A 15,697-nucleotide genomic window follows, 5' to 3' on the forward strand; every position below is an offset into this window, starting at 1 on the left:
GGATGTTGTTAGTTTTATTGGCAGCTGGAACGATTCGTCTATGACCTATTACGCTCGAACAGTGGCATGCACACTACTGATGTCTGTTACAACACGTCTGAAGCTCCACTGTTGCGGGAAGATGGAACGGTGATTGCCGGTGCCGTACGGGTCGGCGTGTCTCTTTGTGCGTGTACGCGGTTGCCATCTGTTAATGGCGTAGCTATGGGTATAAATGAGAAGGGGCAGAAATCGTAAGGATCAGGAGGGAAAAACTGCGTAGCAGATGCGCGATACACGACGACTTAGTGGTGTTCACTGTGGTGGTGTTTGAGGTATTGTTGGCTTATTATTGAACACGTGTTGGAAGCGATTACTATGGCGCGGATATGAAATCTCCAAAATATGTCCCACCCACTGGTGTATATGTGAACAATGCAATTGCAGTAGTCTTTTGATTTCGATAACACAATAAGTGAAAATCATGAAAATGATTTTATTTGAGAAAATCAGTAGTGTACCTTGTCGTTTAGTTAAAAGCGAGCCAAATAAGCGTTAAATAAATTTGGATGATGTCAAACACGTATATATGCCGCAAGTTTCGCTCACCAAATTACTCTATCCCGAAATCTGAGAAATATACTAATTAAAATGCCAAAAAGATGTAGGAATGAAGATCGAGTCACATATTCAAACCAAGTATTTAAGTCAAGTCATTAAGATAAAATTATAATATTAGTCCGATTGGTAATCGTTTAAAACTATAGGCTTCTTTAAGAACTTCATTTGATTACACATAATGGCGTACTATGTGTTGACGGTTGGGCCTAAAGCAGAGAGCCTGATTTTTCCAACACTTCCCAGAGCATAATTGACGAAAAAGGTAATCAGTAGGTCTATAGCTAGTTATGTTGTTTATGGAAACCTGATAGGTATGTATTTACGTGCTATAATTTTTTTATTTCATAAATATGTGAGAATAGATATGATGCGGAAGAAGTATATTTGAGATATATACATATATCTCATCACGTCTAGATGTTAGCTTGTTTCAAAGTGAACTCATCTCTACGATAATATAGCTTTATTTTGTCTATCATCGTAAAATGTTTGTACTGCCGAGATTTGCACAGATCACAGAAAATCATAGAATCGTATGTTACGGATATTTGAATGAATGAATACTTCTTACTAGTCGACATGTTGAAACTTAACCGTTGAATCACACAAGCAAACTTCTTACTTGCGGTTGACGGGCAGACACATGCGTTTTCGTCCACAAAACATTCGCATTCTTCTAATCAAAAACAGCCCGACCCGAAAAACGGCATCGTCTAACATATTCGACGGTTCGACTCGAAACCCCGCACTATACCGGTACTTCAGTGCTCGGTGGCATCAGCTAGATCTCACAGTAACGACAATAATGTATACTTTTATCTTCTTCTTGGTGGGAGTTGCTTCGTTGATTTTATCACAATCCAGACTGAAATAGACAATTTACCAACTCTTCAATCGAGTCAGTGGCGTTGCTAGTAAGAACAGCTACGCTACAAACGTAATGGGGAGGATCTCAGGGCGGAAGATTGCTACTTAGATTTACTATTATCAGAATAGTACGCTGATAAATATAAATAATATAAACATTAGTAGTATTGATATTTTTACAGAGACAATTTAGCTGCAGCTGAATGGTACATGCACACCCAAACGCCCATCGAAGTATTTATACAATATTTACATGTCTAATTTGAAAAGTGTTTCTTCATAAGCCCCTAAGTGCAAGGATGAAATGGGATGTGAGGCTAACACTAAGCATGACCAAAAAAGTAATAAGTATCGTAAGGTGTCTGCTGTAGCGTAGGTAAAACGATGTTCCCACAGTACCTTCTGGCATGTATCAATGACTCTGCAGCCTATAGAGTGTTCCGTAATCGGTTTGTTAAATGTAAAACAAGTTAGCGCAGCTGCTTAGTAACTACTTCATTTGCAATTGTTCCACTAAATGAGCGTTTTTGAGTTAGTTTTTTTTCCCGGTAATGAGTGATACAACTATGTATGCGACCAAAGTGCCAAACCTTTCATCATATTAGTTCTAGTTTCTAAATTTTGATCTATAACGATAGTTGTTAAACCACTAAAAAGTATAACCGTAGCGTATATTTAGCGACTCTGATTCTGATTTTATCTCGTCAGGGCTTAGTGTTGTTTTTTTTTTGAACATAATACATACGGCCTCAAATATCGTAGAAAATGACTACCCAAGACCGCTTGCCATTGGATATGGACGCGAACATTTCAATACACATATATGTAGCAATAGAAAAAAGCATTATAAATTTCTTATGAAATTCTATGATATTCCGTGCAAAAGCCGTTGTATCCAATTCTGACAAATACCCAATAATCAACACGGAGCTAACAGAAAATGTACACTTACTTCGTATTTGCTAGCGAGGTACCATGTAGGCGCGTAACCTATGCTTTGGCCTCCGAACCTGTGCGTAGACAACCACCTTCGTCGTAGAACGCTGCAGTACCTCCGTGACATAACGCATTACCGTGTCTGCATTTTGCAAGATGATATCTAGAGTCACTAATTGAAGGTCAATATTAGGCTTGCTATTATGATACAACTTTATCAATCTTTTGACCAAACTTATGAAAATAGCAATAAGTATAATTGAGAAATGTACGACACATGAAGTGTTAGAAAGCTCCCCATTTATTACTTGGCTGCTTGTTTTACCACTTCTTAACGTAATTTGTAATGCCCATCAATGGGTTAGTCATTCAATCTGGGTAGAAATCCGGGTAAAGAATTAGTTATAGCACCATGAAAGCTACAGGAGAAGCTGTGTCACCGTGGTAGCACTTATTTTTTTTACAAGACACCTTTTTTAACCGCTTAAATCATATAAACCGCACTATTCCACAGGAACTATGGGACACATCTTCCAAGACTAATATGAGCCTTCAACATCTGCGATACGCTCATCTCAGTGCCGTTCGGTATATTGGGGTTTTATATATCGCAGCTAATAACAGTAAATAGTAGAACGTGAAGAAGGCGTAGTGTCGCTCCGGCATAATCATATGCGACGGCGTCACATCCGGTTCATCGAGCCAGTATCTCCATGGCCAAATGTAGAAACCCAAGATAAGCCGCATGCACGTGGCTACGTAAAATGAGCATAATGGGTTTCGAGAGTAGGGTCAGGTGCAGCCATTGCATAGCGACCATTCGCTTCAAACGAGTCTTACAGAGTTTTCCTTCACGAACGCAAAACAGATATAGATGAAAAAAATTTAATGGCCAGCCATGTATACTCGGCGCAGAAGGCACCGGCTATTCGGTTTCTACCTAAAACTATTGTCGGTGGTATGTGGCGGTAGTCATCTCAGGAGATTGGTATAGCACGAGTGAACAGATTACTCATGTTTTAGAGTTAACCTAGCCAGCTAAACGTTAGAACACTGTTTTTCTCATTCTACTCTATTATTTGACTTTGACCTACTTCAAAAATAGATCAGAAGTAGATATTTCTGATCTTTCTCATGCACTAACTGATGCATGCTTGCTTGCGCCAGTAGCAAGAGCAGAACAACTTCCCCTTTCATTTGAAGGAGCGACGAATTAAGTGCTTCGCCCATAATTTTCATCTCGGCAACGCTCCTATCGTATATATTCACTTTATATGCCGCGAATTGATTTTGCAGGCGGCTGTGTTGAAGTCATGCCAAGTAAAAGTAAGAATCTTTACGTCTCCGGAAATAACCAGACGCTTTCTAACAAGTTAAATACGCTAGAAACTGAAAATTGAAACGTAAAAAGAGTTCTTTGTCTTCTGCCCTCTTACTACTTCCTATTTAATTCGATTGATTTATCATGGGTACTGGAAAGGTACCTCTTCCACAAGGACAGATCCTTTTCTCAATATATAGAGAACTTTTTGCGGAACCACATACTTCTCAATGCGGTATCCACTGGGACATACCCACTTTAGTTTTTACGCAACCTCAATACACAGGGACGTTTAGGGCTGTATCAGCAAGACAGATCGTATATAAACACCGATTTCTATTCCCAAGAAACTGAAAGTTTCTATCGAAATTCTCGAATATCGAAAATAAATATTTTATAGTTTCACATTGTGTTTAAAAATTACTTTCACACTAAAGGACATATAAGTAAAACTTGAATAAATATATGTCCGAAGTTAAACATATCGTTTTGTCGCGAAAGCCATCTTGTGAGCATTTGCCAACTAAATATATTCTTATTGACGCACAGCCTTTTTTATAGATTGAATGCGACTGCATTGTAAATTGGCATTAAAATAATCTCTAAACTGTATTGAAAAAGTAGTTAAGTATAGAAAATAAGAGATCGATAACTAGCACTAAAAATTGTCGATTTCCATACAAATACTTTCGCAGTCCTACACAAACGTGCCTTTCCATAGATAACGCTCGGCGCAGTGATTTCTGATCAAGTAGTTGTTGCCATACGGTGGCAGCAAGAAATATCGTGTAACTGGAGGCTACTTAGCGATTCCGATGTTATTACCTTGACCCTCTTTTTTGTCTAGCAATATCCAGATGCAAACGTAGCCGACTAGATGATATGACAGGGTTTTAGCGAACTCCCGCTAGCGAATTAAAAATACACCTCTCCATGACAATAGAAATGAAAACTTCAAGGGCATTTTTTAGTTCGTGGCTGAAGCGGTACAAGCTGCGTCGCTTCAGCCATGAGTGTGATTGTTTGATTTAAATGTGTGGGCAGGATGTGGCCACAAAGCACTAGACAATCTAAATCTTATCTACCCATTATACCAAAACACTGTAGTGTCAAGCTTAGTATTTTGTTGTTGATTTGTAAAAGTTGATGTAGTTATTTTTAGAAATATAATACCTTGAGATCCAGTTTTCCAGGTTCATACAATGTAGAACAGTATAAAACTCTTATTTTTTAACACGAAATTTGTTTTGTGTTTGTTATAGGTGACTCCCAGCTCAAACAACACAACTACAAAAGAATTACGATGGGGAAGGGACACGTTATTTCGACGGCCATAGGGGTAGTCCTACTAACCTTAGTCGGTTTATCGTGTGCTGATGAACACGCCAGAAGCAAGTAAGAAAACTTTCATAATCTGGTATGCTACACACTTGTATTTGTTATGCACGAATCTTCGCAACTATAAATTGGACGTTATATCGTAAAAAGCCAAACTTTCATGCATTATGATTGACTCGGTGATGTTCCATCCAGTTTGTCGTGAGCTATAAATTTTCCCGTCGCAATTTTTTTATTCTGCCCCATCTTACCCCTTACTCTTTCCATTTTATTTGCATTACGCCTAGCTTAGCCAAATAATATAATTTAATTGCTAACCTACGCCTCAATTGTCGTAATTTAACCAAAGGCCCCACCGATTCCGTCATCCTATTGCAACTACCCCATTGTTAAAAATGTATTTCTTGATTTAGTCAATATACTAACTTGATTCTTAGCCTTCATTCTGCTCTAAGTGCCCTGTTCTTGCATTAGAATGCTTTAAAAGTCCTAAAAAGGTTGAAATTATCTCATCAGTCTGTTCTAATATTTGATTTTGATAAGTGTTATCTAACATAAGGTATAGCTATAATCCAGCCCGACACTTTAGCAGGCGTCCAATCGCAGTTACCTGTATACCTTGTTTTATTGGTTCTGTGATATAGCCAAAATTATCCAGCTAGTCATATTTCTTTGAGTAACTTTCTTATTTATGTTAGTAGCCCCGCTACTATGCAGTGCTTTTGCTTCAGTAATTGATTGTCCTTCTAAAATGCATGACACAGCTCAGTACTATACTACAATTAATCTGTTAAAGCACAGCATGTGTTCTGCTGTCCCGTTGCGATACTCTGGTTAGTGACTATACTTCATTAATTTTTTTTGTCCGTAAAGCCGTTAGTTTAGTACAGTTATTCTATGACTCTGTTCCAACAATGAGTGATAAGCCTACTGAAAGGACTCTGGTTTGTTATCCAAATGTCTTTTTCACTTCATGCGGTTCATCGGTTAACGCTCTGTATGCACCGCGATAATTCAAGAAATAACTGAACTCGACTGAAGGCGCCATTATAAACCGAAACCGATTTACGCATATAACAATAAACAATTTTCGACCATACACGCGGCGTGAGTTTACGATCTTGCTTAATCCAAAAGCCCGGCCAGCCTACAGTTAACCCCGATCTCTTATTGAAACGTGTTGTAATTCATTCACTCCGTCTCTTTATTTCAACAAATATCCATAACGCATTCATGGAGTTAAGGGAAATAAATTCCTCAACCCCCAGGTCGATAGTTTCGAACAAATCGAATTCGTACTGCTTTTCCTACGAGTAATAATACGCTGGAAAAGTATTCATCCCATCAGAAAATGTGATCTATATGTCGAGGCCATTGTTTCTTTCATCAACTAGAACAGCCATGGCAACTATTCTACACTACCTTACTGGAAAATAATAGATGCTAAAAAAGGCCAGATTGCCCAAACTAGGATGATGCTCTACCGGATAAGCCTAACGAAGTATTCTTCCCTATAACGATTATGTAGAGCGGGCAGAGATTTATCATATTTCATCAACCGTTTCACAGATACTCTCCAAATTAGAACCACGCCTCCCTCAATGAAAAAACTCTGAAGTATATAAATAAAAACAAAGGTGATTCATATTTCATAAATTCATATTTATTTCGGCGAAAATTACCATTTACCACAAAATTATATGGAAACGGAACCCCCAAAGGTTGCTCCCTAGATTCCGTGTGGAGTCCATTGCGTAGAACTTGAAAATCAAAGCATTTTAATTAACTTTTAAAAATTTTATGCAGAAACAGTCTCAACGATCGTTGATTAAATAGCGAAGTAGCATTACGCTTCTTTATCACAAGAAAAATCCCTCATCGGACAAGAGCATTATACATTTGAAGAGCACAAAGTATATGCAAACTATATCATTTCCTAAGCAATTCGGCAAAAATTACCATTCTTCCGTAGAACAGTAAACAAATAGAAAAGTCGACAAAAAGTATTGCTATATGCCAGGTTTCGCAATAGATAAAGGGAATATGTGAATTGGAAAACTCGGCCTGTCACGCAAAAAACTCGAGATTTTTAAAAAAGGTAATAGTGATTTTAGCGTTACAATTGTTGTCATGTTAAAAGCGTATGCTTTTGTTAATTAAGACTAACACCATTATCGTGCGTGAAATAGTGTGGTCTTCAGGTTTGAGATCAAATGCGTGAGCTTACTCTGTCTTTTATTTCTCATTTACAGTAATGGTATAGTAAACGAAACCGTGACTAAGGACCCGATCTTAACGGCCCTCTCACAGATATCGGATGAAAATAGGGTTAGTATCAGACAAATCAACGTCCTTACATTTAAAGCCGGTCGTCTGGCCGTCAGAATGAGAACTATGCCGCCGGCCCAGCTCACGTAAGTCTCTCAGATCTTTCGCTAGCGAGATTTAAGACTTAAGAGACCTTATTATTATTAGATCACTTCCTAAAATAATATGCCGTGATTATTTCAAAGTTCAGTAATAACCCTGATAAAAAAAACAGCTGAATGATATTGAGCTTTTGTGTTGAGGTATTTGCAATTCACTTGTTGTTTGTAAAACTCCTCTACTCGAATTCAAAAGCTTAGAAACGTTTTTTTTCTTAAAAGAATATAAGTTTTTTTTTATAAAACGGTTAGAAAAAAGGTGTTCCTTAATGTGCCATACTATATACGTTTTGGCCTATGTCTTTTTTGTTTGTTTGTTTAATTTCAGTTGCTTATCCGGTTGCATCGGCGAGCTACCTTCATCAGTACAATGCAAGAACGAGGGCTGGGATGGCACCAGCGTGAACTGGCGTTGTGAGGCAAACCTTCAGCGTGGTCGAAGGTTGGAGAATACTCAAGTGCGCTGTGAGGCCTATCCAGATGGCGATAAGGAATACATATTAAAAGGAAGTTGCGCTCTTAGTTATTCACTTGGAGGACATGCAGGTACGTATGGACTGTGAATTCTTGCTCAGATTTATTGCATTAAAAAACATCCTTGACGGGCAAAGCAGATGCATAAGGTGCTTAACTTAAAGTAGGCTCCGAAAAGTCCTAGGGAGATATTCAGACAGATTTTCGATAAAGTGCAGGTTCAACGGGCTCGAAAGGTTATCAAAACAGCGTCATAAGTCGTTTTCGATAATCCTAAATTTTTTAAACCAAAATTAGCCACCGTTTTTTTTGTAGCAGAGTATTTGTCGCCAGCCGAAGCGTCCAGACAAGCTTCAACGGCTAGCCATTTCAAGATGTTTTGTATTTTCGAGTCTTTGGGTCGTTTTGAACTCTTGTATTTGTAAAACCTTTGGTTCGCTATCAGCCCAAAATTATTCTGGGAACAATTAAATTCTGGTAGGATTTACCATGTATATAACGTATTTGAGCTTTTTTTTTTTAACGAGTCTATACTCATTTGAAAATGATTAATAAGTAGTTTAAACTCCGAATCGAACTTGTAATTGAGACGAACGGAATATGTATTGCATAAACATGGCCATTAACAAGGACATCTTTAGCAGGTGGGAAAAAGCTCGTAGAAATATTTTGTTTTGTTAGGCAGCGCCTTAAAACTAACTCATAACTCATTTGAAACCGACCGTTCTTGATAGAACATACCCGGGATCGACCAGCTACCGTCAGTCCGGGTGGTATTTTATTTATGTGTTATTGTTTGCACTTACTCCAAGGTACGCAATTTACCCTATAGTATAACTACAGGGAACGTTGATAAATCTCAAGCTATTAGCGAGTGTGTACTGGGTGGGGTGATATGTTTAAGAATACGTATGAACTATAAGTGGACTGTACAGATATATAGCTTCCGTTAAAAAGTACAATAAAAGGAATTTCGCACGGTGAGTCTATTCAAAAGAGTGAAAAAAAGTAAAGCTCGACCCTTTGAATACGTGGGCTCGCTTCTGTGCGGTATTCTGTGATACCAAAAGCAATTAATCTGGTGAGCAGCATATAGGTGATATATCCAACTCAGCGATGTTGTCTGCCGACAGCCACGGGTTAAGCCTTTACCCTTTCATAACAATAATGAGCCAAAGTAGCAAAAATTACCAAAAATCTATATTTCAGATTTTGAGATAATTATTATCTGTATGTATATATATTTGGACGTGTTTATATAAAGAGGAGGGAAAGAATATATATATTGCTTCGAATGTCAAATAAGGATCTATGCCAAAGAACTAAATGTAGACGGACAACAGAGTTTGAATTAGATGAACCATTTTGGTTAGGCTATAAGAAACACATTATTAGTTTAACGGTAGTGAGTCAAATTTCGCCTTTTTAATTCGAATTGTAACTTTGATCCCCCTAGACATGCATATTTTTGTTGGATTTAGTAATATAAGACGAGAATGCTCGAGGCCATGTAATGGCTGTGTGTAGGAAGTGATCAAGCTAATATCAATTGGTACACGCTGACGTAATACACTTTATTTACTCAAATAAAAATACCGATACAATAGCTAAGATTAAAGCACCCTCTTTTTAATAATATATAAATTTAAGAGGCAAAGATAAAGACTCCTCGTGATTAACGATTTCAAGCTTTTTTTTCAAACGACTTTTGATAAATCGGCTTTCTATGTGATATGATGTTTTACAACGACCAATCAACTTGTGTCCTAGAAAAAGTTAGCTAAAGTCTATTACGACTTAGCGTCATTATTTGTGTATGCGCTTTTGTCGCTCTTACGTAGGTCTAAGAAGGGCCACGCTAGTTTAATTCAGAATTAGCTCAATGTTTGACTTTGCACTTGACAAATAATAAAGTATCTTAAGAAAGTATCTTAAAACATTCACTAACGTAAAAAGGTATGAAATCCGCATAACATATGTGTGCAGAGAGATTTAAGTACAATTACAGGGAAGGCGCCTGGATAATGAATAACTGACAATGAATAATAATAAATTCTATAGCGGAACCGGCAATTTTTTCACTATCGTCTTCCAAGATTATAAATAGTTTTTGTCATTATTAATCACCATTCAGAATTATGTAGTTCCATTGGTAACCGCCGTAAAATTTAGAGTATGTTTAACAAGTCATTAACTTTTACGGGATAACAGAGGAGATGATCGGCTTATACTGAAGATGACTGAAATACACCCAGAACACGGGTAATTTTAGTTCGAATTATACGATATGAACAGGTATATTTAAGGACATTGAATAAATCAGATCAAAGCATCTCTTCCATGATTCGTGAACAGCATGACTGATAACACGAATACTGCTTTGCAGCACAGTTTGTTTGGAGAACACATTTCGTAAACTTAGTTTACCTGCCGCATTTGCCGTAATTATCGCTTATATGGGCAGTATTAATTATTACTAATTATATGGGCAGAATATTAGTATGGCTAAATATCTACGGAATATCTAGAAGTTTATCTGACTTTGCCTTGTGCATGACAAGATCTTCATATGTTCATCTAAAGAATACTTTTAGGACCCGACCACACAATGTAATAAAAGAGGTTTCACTACAATCATGTTAAAGTGGGCGTAGTGAAGAATAAGCAAGCGACTTCAATGATGACTGCGTCGGTCTCAATAACCCAATCTCAATTGAATAATGTTCATGCTCGTCTTTTATTAAGAAAACTAGAGGATAAATATTAAAACGTTTTTGCAGAATATATGTCGTATCATTGAGTTTACTTGCACACAAGCAGCCCTCCCAATTATCTAGAATCCTTAGCTGTCTTACTTTGTTATTGCACTTACTTCACATACCGACTAACTGTTATTACCTGTAATCCTATATATAAGTTAGCTTACTAAAAAGAAAAGCTTATAACTGAATTGTTTAGAAAAACCTGTAATCAAGTTAGACTTGAATGAAGTCTAAGGATTGACTTATTTTTTTGTATGTTTGGTATATAATTCAAATATATAATGATTCAAAATAGTTGCTATCAACATTTGCGTAGCCACCTCAGGAATTTCCAAGTTAATCTGTCTTTAAAAATAGATAACTGAATAGAAGTTTGTGTTTGTGTACCAAAGATGTTTTTTAATTCCACAAAGTTTATAGGTAAAACACAATCTAATATTTGAAAAGCGCGCGCATTATAATGAAAGCCAGTTATTAAAACAGGGTCTGCATCGTCGAATCCGTCTGTTCGTCATCCGAGCAGCGACAGTCCGCGAAACAAGCCACTCCAATACATCGTTCCACTAATTATGGTCGCTATTCTAGTCGTTATCCTCTGCGCCGTATTTAAGACTTGTATGCGCAAGAGAGATTCTGCGGGAACTATTATGGGACCACCTCCGGAACAGCCGATTGGCGGAGGAGGTTTTTATGGAGGAGGGGGCGCCTATCCCACTCAACCTGGGTTCAACCCCGGATTCGCTCATCCAGGTATGGAACCTCGCCTTTATCAGGGCTATTCCCCAGGTAAGCGTCTTAAACAGACTGCTCAATTTTGTAAATGCCGGCTATAGTGGAAAACGTACTTCAGGCTTTGTGTTTCAAAGGATAAATGTTTTACTGCTGATAATGTTGTCGTGCTAGTACTGTGATATTCGTTTCTATTTCTACCTGCTGGGTATGACCGTCTGGTGAGGATTCCTGAGTCCAAAATTTAGGCCATTTCACCGTTTTCGCAGATGATTTTCGTTAACCGTAGATTCTGCTGTGGCTGCGGGAGCTATAACCGATATTTTGCATGCTTGTTTTTTGTGTCCGTCAATGGCGCTCATTCCATTCACTGAATTGGACGTATTATGCATCCATTAGGCTAGAATTTGTCAACTATCTTTAGATGCAACATAAATCATAACGCTGATTTATTACCATAGATATTGTTATACATCATGCCTTTCTGCAATCGTTCAGTGTTATCTGCTTACAACCACTTACATGTTGTTGCGTTAATTACATATATTTCTGCTTATTTACTATAGATTTTACAAAAAATATTTATCTGTGTCTGTCGTTTCTATTCCCACTTGTTCCTGATACGATAGGTTATGCACCGCCGGTTGTCGCGCCTCAGCCGAGCGGAGGGTCTGGCAGTGCTCTTGGTGCTGGTCTTGGCGGTTTTGCCGCCGGGGCGGCCACAGGTGGTCTACTTGGCTATATGATGGGCAATCGCGGTAGCGATCATCATCATAGTTACAGCGATGGTGGCCATTACGGAGCCTACGGGGGCGAAGTTCGAAATGATGACTACGGCGGTGATGGCGGAGGAGGCGGATACGAAATGAGCACCGACTTCGCTGATACTGCGATGGAATAAAGGAACAACAATAGTACACGTCTCAGTGAAAGCACGCCTGCTTAAAATGAAATCAGAACAACAGTAGTTATAACAACATTTATTGAAACTGAGTCTGATGATGTTTTACTACATCCAGTCATCCAACAGTTCTGTGTTAAAAAAATAAGTGAAAAATCATTCGCAAAATTATTGTTAAGTCGGAAAGAAAAACAGAGCAGCTGATTTCCATATGTACGATGCAAATAGAAAAGACATCGGACCAATTATAGCAACAGAAATTGAGAATAGGCCACATCAGCAATAGCAATAATAATAATAACAAAAAGTATAATAATATCAAAAAAGCATGAAAGTAAAGGTCGCTAACGGAGAAAGTAGTTTTTCAGCTGAAACTAATTATTTTGTTAACATATATGGTTGATTATTAAACACACCCTTTAAACTATGATTTCCAATTTACGGCGCATATTGGCTAGTTTCTATACCATTTATTAGACTAACGATCAACACAGAGTAACATAGCCTTTGAGGCTCTAATTTTATATAGAGGGTTAACCCTTGCAATCAGAACTCATACATTTGATAATATGTTATTCTGAAGAAGCTCTTCAGTGCAGAAAGTATGAGCTACATTTACTCAAAAAACCACATAATACTACTATTCCGGACTAAGTTGGTTACTTCGGGCTCGAAAATAATAATCTATTAGCTAAAAAAAATTTAAAAAAAAAAGCTAGTTTTTGCCGTACATCGCCATCACCGTTGGATAAATGTGATGTTTCCGCTGCGACGAACAATTAATTTAGGAAGTTTCGGAAGGCCAGTTTGATACAATTTTTGCAACAGTACTAGGCAGCCTCTGAATTGTCTTTTGTAGGGAATAAATGCCGATAAAATCATTCAGGGTGACTTTAGTTCACCTTATCAATTCAATCATATAGAGCGAGCACTGATTGGACAATAATGTCAGCAGATCTCTTTAGAACTTCCTAGCGTTTCGATGTTCATAAATATTGTATTTCAATCTGGTGTCTATATATTATGTGTCTGTGCAATAAGATTTCCAGTCGGTCATAGTGAAATAGTCACCAGTATAAAATGCATGTAAAAATAGCATTACAAACAGAACACTGCGCTCCCTTATTTTGATGCTTATAATATACGCTGTTCACGGTTCACTGTCTTCTCTATTCACACACATGTTGTGGCGTTGAAGAACTTAGACGCTACACGTGTAGATCTTATGAAGTTACGTAATTTTTTACAAAGCGATCAAAACAAACGGATTTCTTTAGCTGATGTGCAGCTTGGTCAGAAAAAAAACAATTAAAAAAAACACTGGATCTGACTACAACTGACTCTAAAAGACAGATGTTTGCAGACAGTAAGTTACGAAGGTACAGTGAATCATTGGCCATTTGTCAAAGAGAGTACGATCACGAATTGGCGTTCTTACATACCTGCTACACGTCTCTTGAGTTTACGTCAGTTTCAGTTCGCTCCACAGACTTCTGATGATACGAACGTTCAGGATTCTACCTTAAAAACACGCACCACACTGGGCTGCATGGTGCATCCAATAAGGCTACAGAAATTTAATTATAAGAGAAAATTCTTGTCAGGTTCTCTTTGAATTTAATGGACAGAAGACTCAAACTTCAAGTAGCAAAAACAGATCTGGCACTAATAATTTTATATTATTCTTCATGTCGAACATGCATTCAACAACTGGGAAAGAATACTGGACCATCAATTCTGACAAGTTGGCATTTTTCGTGTGGGATCATGATTTAACAACATCAATAGTGTTGTTGAAGCAACATTTTCGATGTTTACAGCTTTATTGCATATAGCCCGCTTAATTGTCACTATCAGCAAACAAAAGCGAGATTTTCGAATAAACGTTCTATATATATATACATATATATGCATATAGGTTATTCCCATGCAGATGAGTTGCATTCTCTAGGTGCGAGCGAGAAGAATCGGCAGCTCTGGGGTGTGCATGATGTTTGATTTAAAGATGTCTGAAAATTCTGTGTAGTGCTTGAGTAGTGGTAACAGTTAACTTGTCTATATTGAGAGGGTATGCCGCAATAGGCCTTAAACAAGCGCATGTTCGTATTCGGATTTGCGGCACTCTGAAAAGATCAGTATAGATAAAAAAAATTTTGCTGCACGGAAAAAGTTTCAATCAATGTAGTCACCATGAAACTTTTTCATCAGAAACGTGAGGCTATCATTACATTGGGAGCGAATGGGACGGTTATATCAGCGCAGAGGTGTGAATAACCGTAAACAGTTACCACGCAAGAATATAGCTTTATTCTACTATGTTAGGTCGTCCAAGTTGGAACGTTTCCATAATGTGATTGCAATCCCGCGAAGGGATTTTTCAGGACTGATATTTTCAGTCGATAGATGAACGTTGGCGAAATGCCACAGAACTGTGTCTTTCCCACGTTATTAGTTATACAATTTAATAGAGACGAATAGATTTGATAGACAGAATGATTGTTAGCTTTCAAAGTGAAGAAATATCTTTAAAAATAATTTTGATTTCTTTTTATGCCCATTACGTATATAGTGATTGTTGTATATAACATACAACGGGTTTACTATATTAAACATAAGCAGATATCTTGGAATTAATAGTATTTAATCAATCAATAAGCGTAGTTGAAACTAGGTTTCTAGTCAACAGATGATTGTGCCTTCATTTCATCTCAACTTTTAACAATCAATATGATATCATCTTGACAGACAGAAGTCTCAGACAGTTGCAACTTATTTCTATGTAAGTATCACTGAGGATCTTTTACACTATTGCAAAGCAACATACACGTAAGCAGCTCAGTGATCTGCACGAGCTGCACTTGAATGCACCCTAAATATAAGCATACGGAATGCATATATATATACACATGAAGAAAGGAGCTAAAGTTACTTTTCGAACAAAGATCTAATTTTATGTAACGACTTGTAACTTGATGTTAAGGGAGATATAGAATAAATTGCTACCTCTGCACGGAAGGAACAATGCATAGTATTTCAGCAGTGTACTTCCTTTTGACAGGGAAGAGGGAAAGGTGACAGACGCGTAACTAAGAAACGTGTTCGATCATATTGAAGATGGTGCACTCGGTACTTTTTTTTTACGTCACATATATTTATTTCGGTGGAATAGGTACAATAAATAATAAACTATATTAAGTATTGAAATAGATCTGCGTGGCATAAAAATTCTATTCGGATTTGAAGCACTTGCGGACAGCCCGGCTGTTGCTAAAAAGCGAGTATTAAATGAGGGAACTTCGTTGCATAATTGCAGGCCGAAACACTCAACAGTGACTCAATTAGC

The 15,697-nt window shown here is 37.6% G+C and overlaps 1 protein-coding gene across 1 annotated transcript; it reads left to right on the plus strand.

Annotated features, from left to right (window-relative positions):
- Positions 1 to 31: 31 nt before the first annotated feature.
- LOC111243093 (uncharacterized) lies at positions 32 to 15,385 on the plus strand. Its single transcript, XM_086978210.1, has 6 exons — positions 32 to 166; positions 4,987 to 5,119; positions 7,315 to 7,476; positions 7,817 to 8,034; positions 11,208 to 11,510; positions 12,083 to 15,385. Exons 1-6 carry the CDS (start codon positions 67 to 69, stop codon positions 12,352 to 12,354), a joined length of 1,188 nt encoding a protein of 395 aa, XP_086834336.1. The 5' UTR covers positions 32 to 66; the 3' UTR covers positions 12,355 to 15,385.
- Positions 15,386 to 15,697: the final 312 nt, after the last annotated feature.

The sequence above is a fragment of the Varroa destructor genome, unplaced genomic scaffold (genome assembly GCF_002443255.2).
Source record: "Varroa destructor unplaced genomic scaffold, Vdes_3.0 BEIS01000001.1, whole genome shotgun sequence".
In the NCBI taxonomy this organism is placed as follows: Eukaryota; Metazoa; Arthropoda; class Arachnida; order Mesostigmata; family Varroidae; genus Varroa; species Varroa destructor.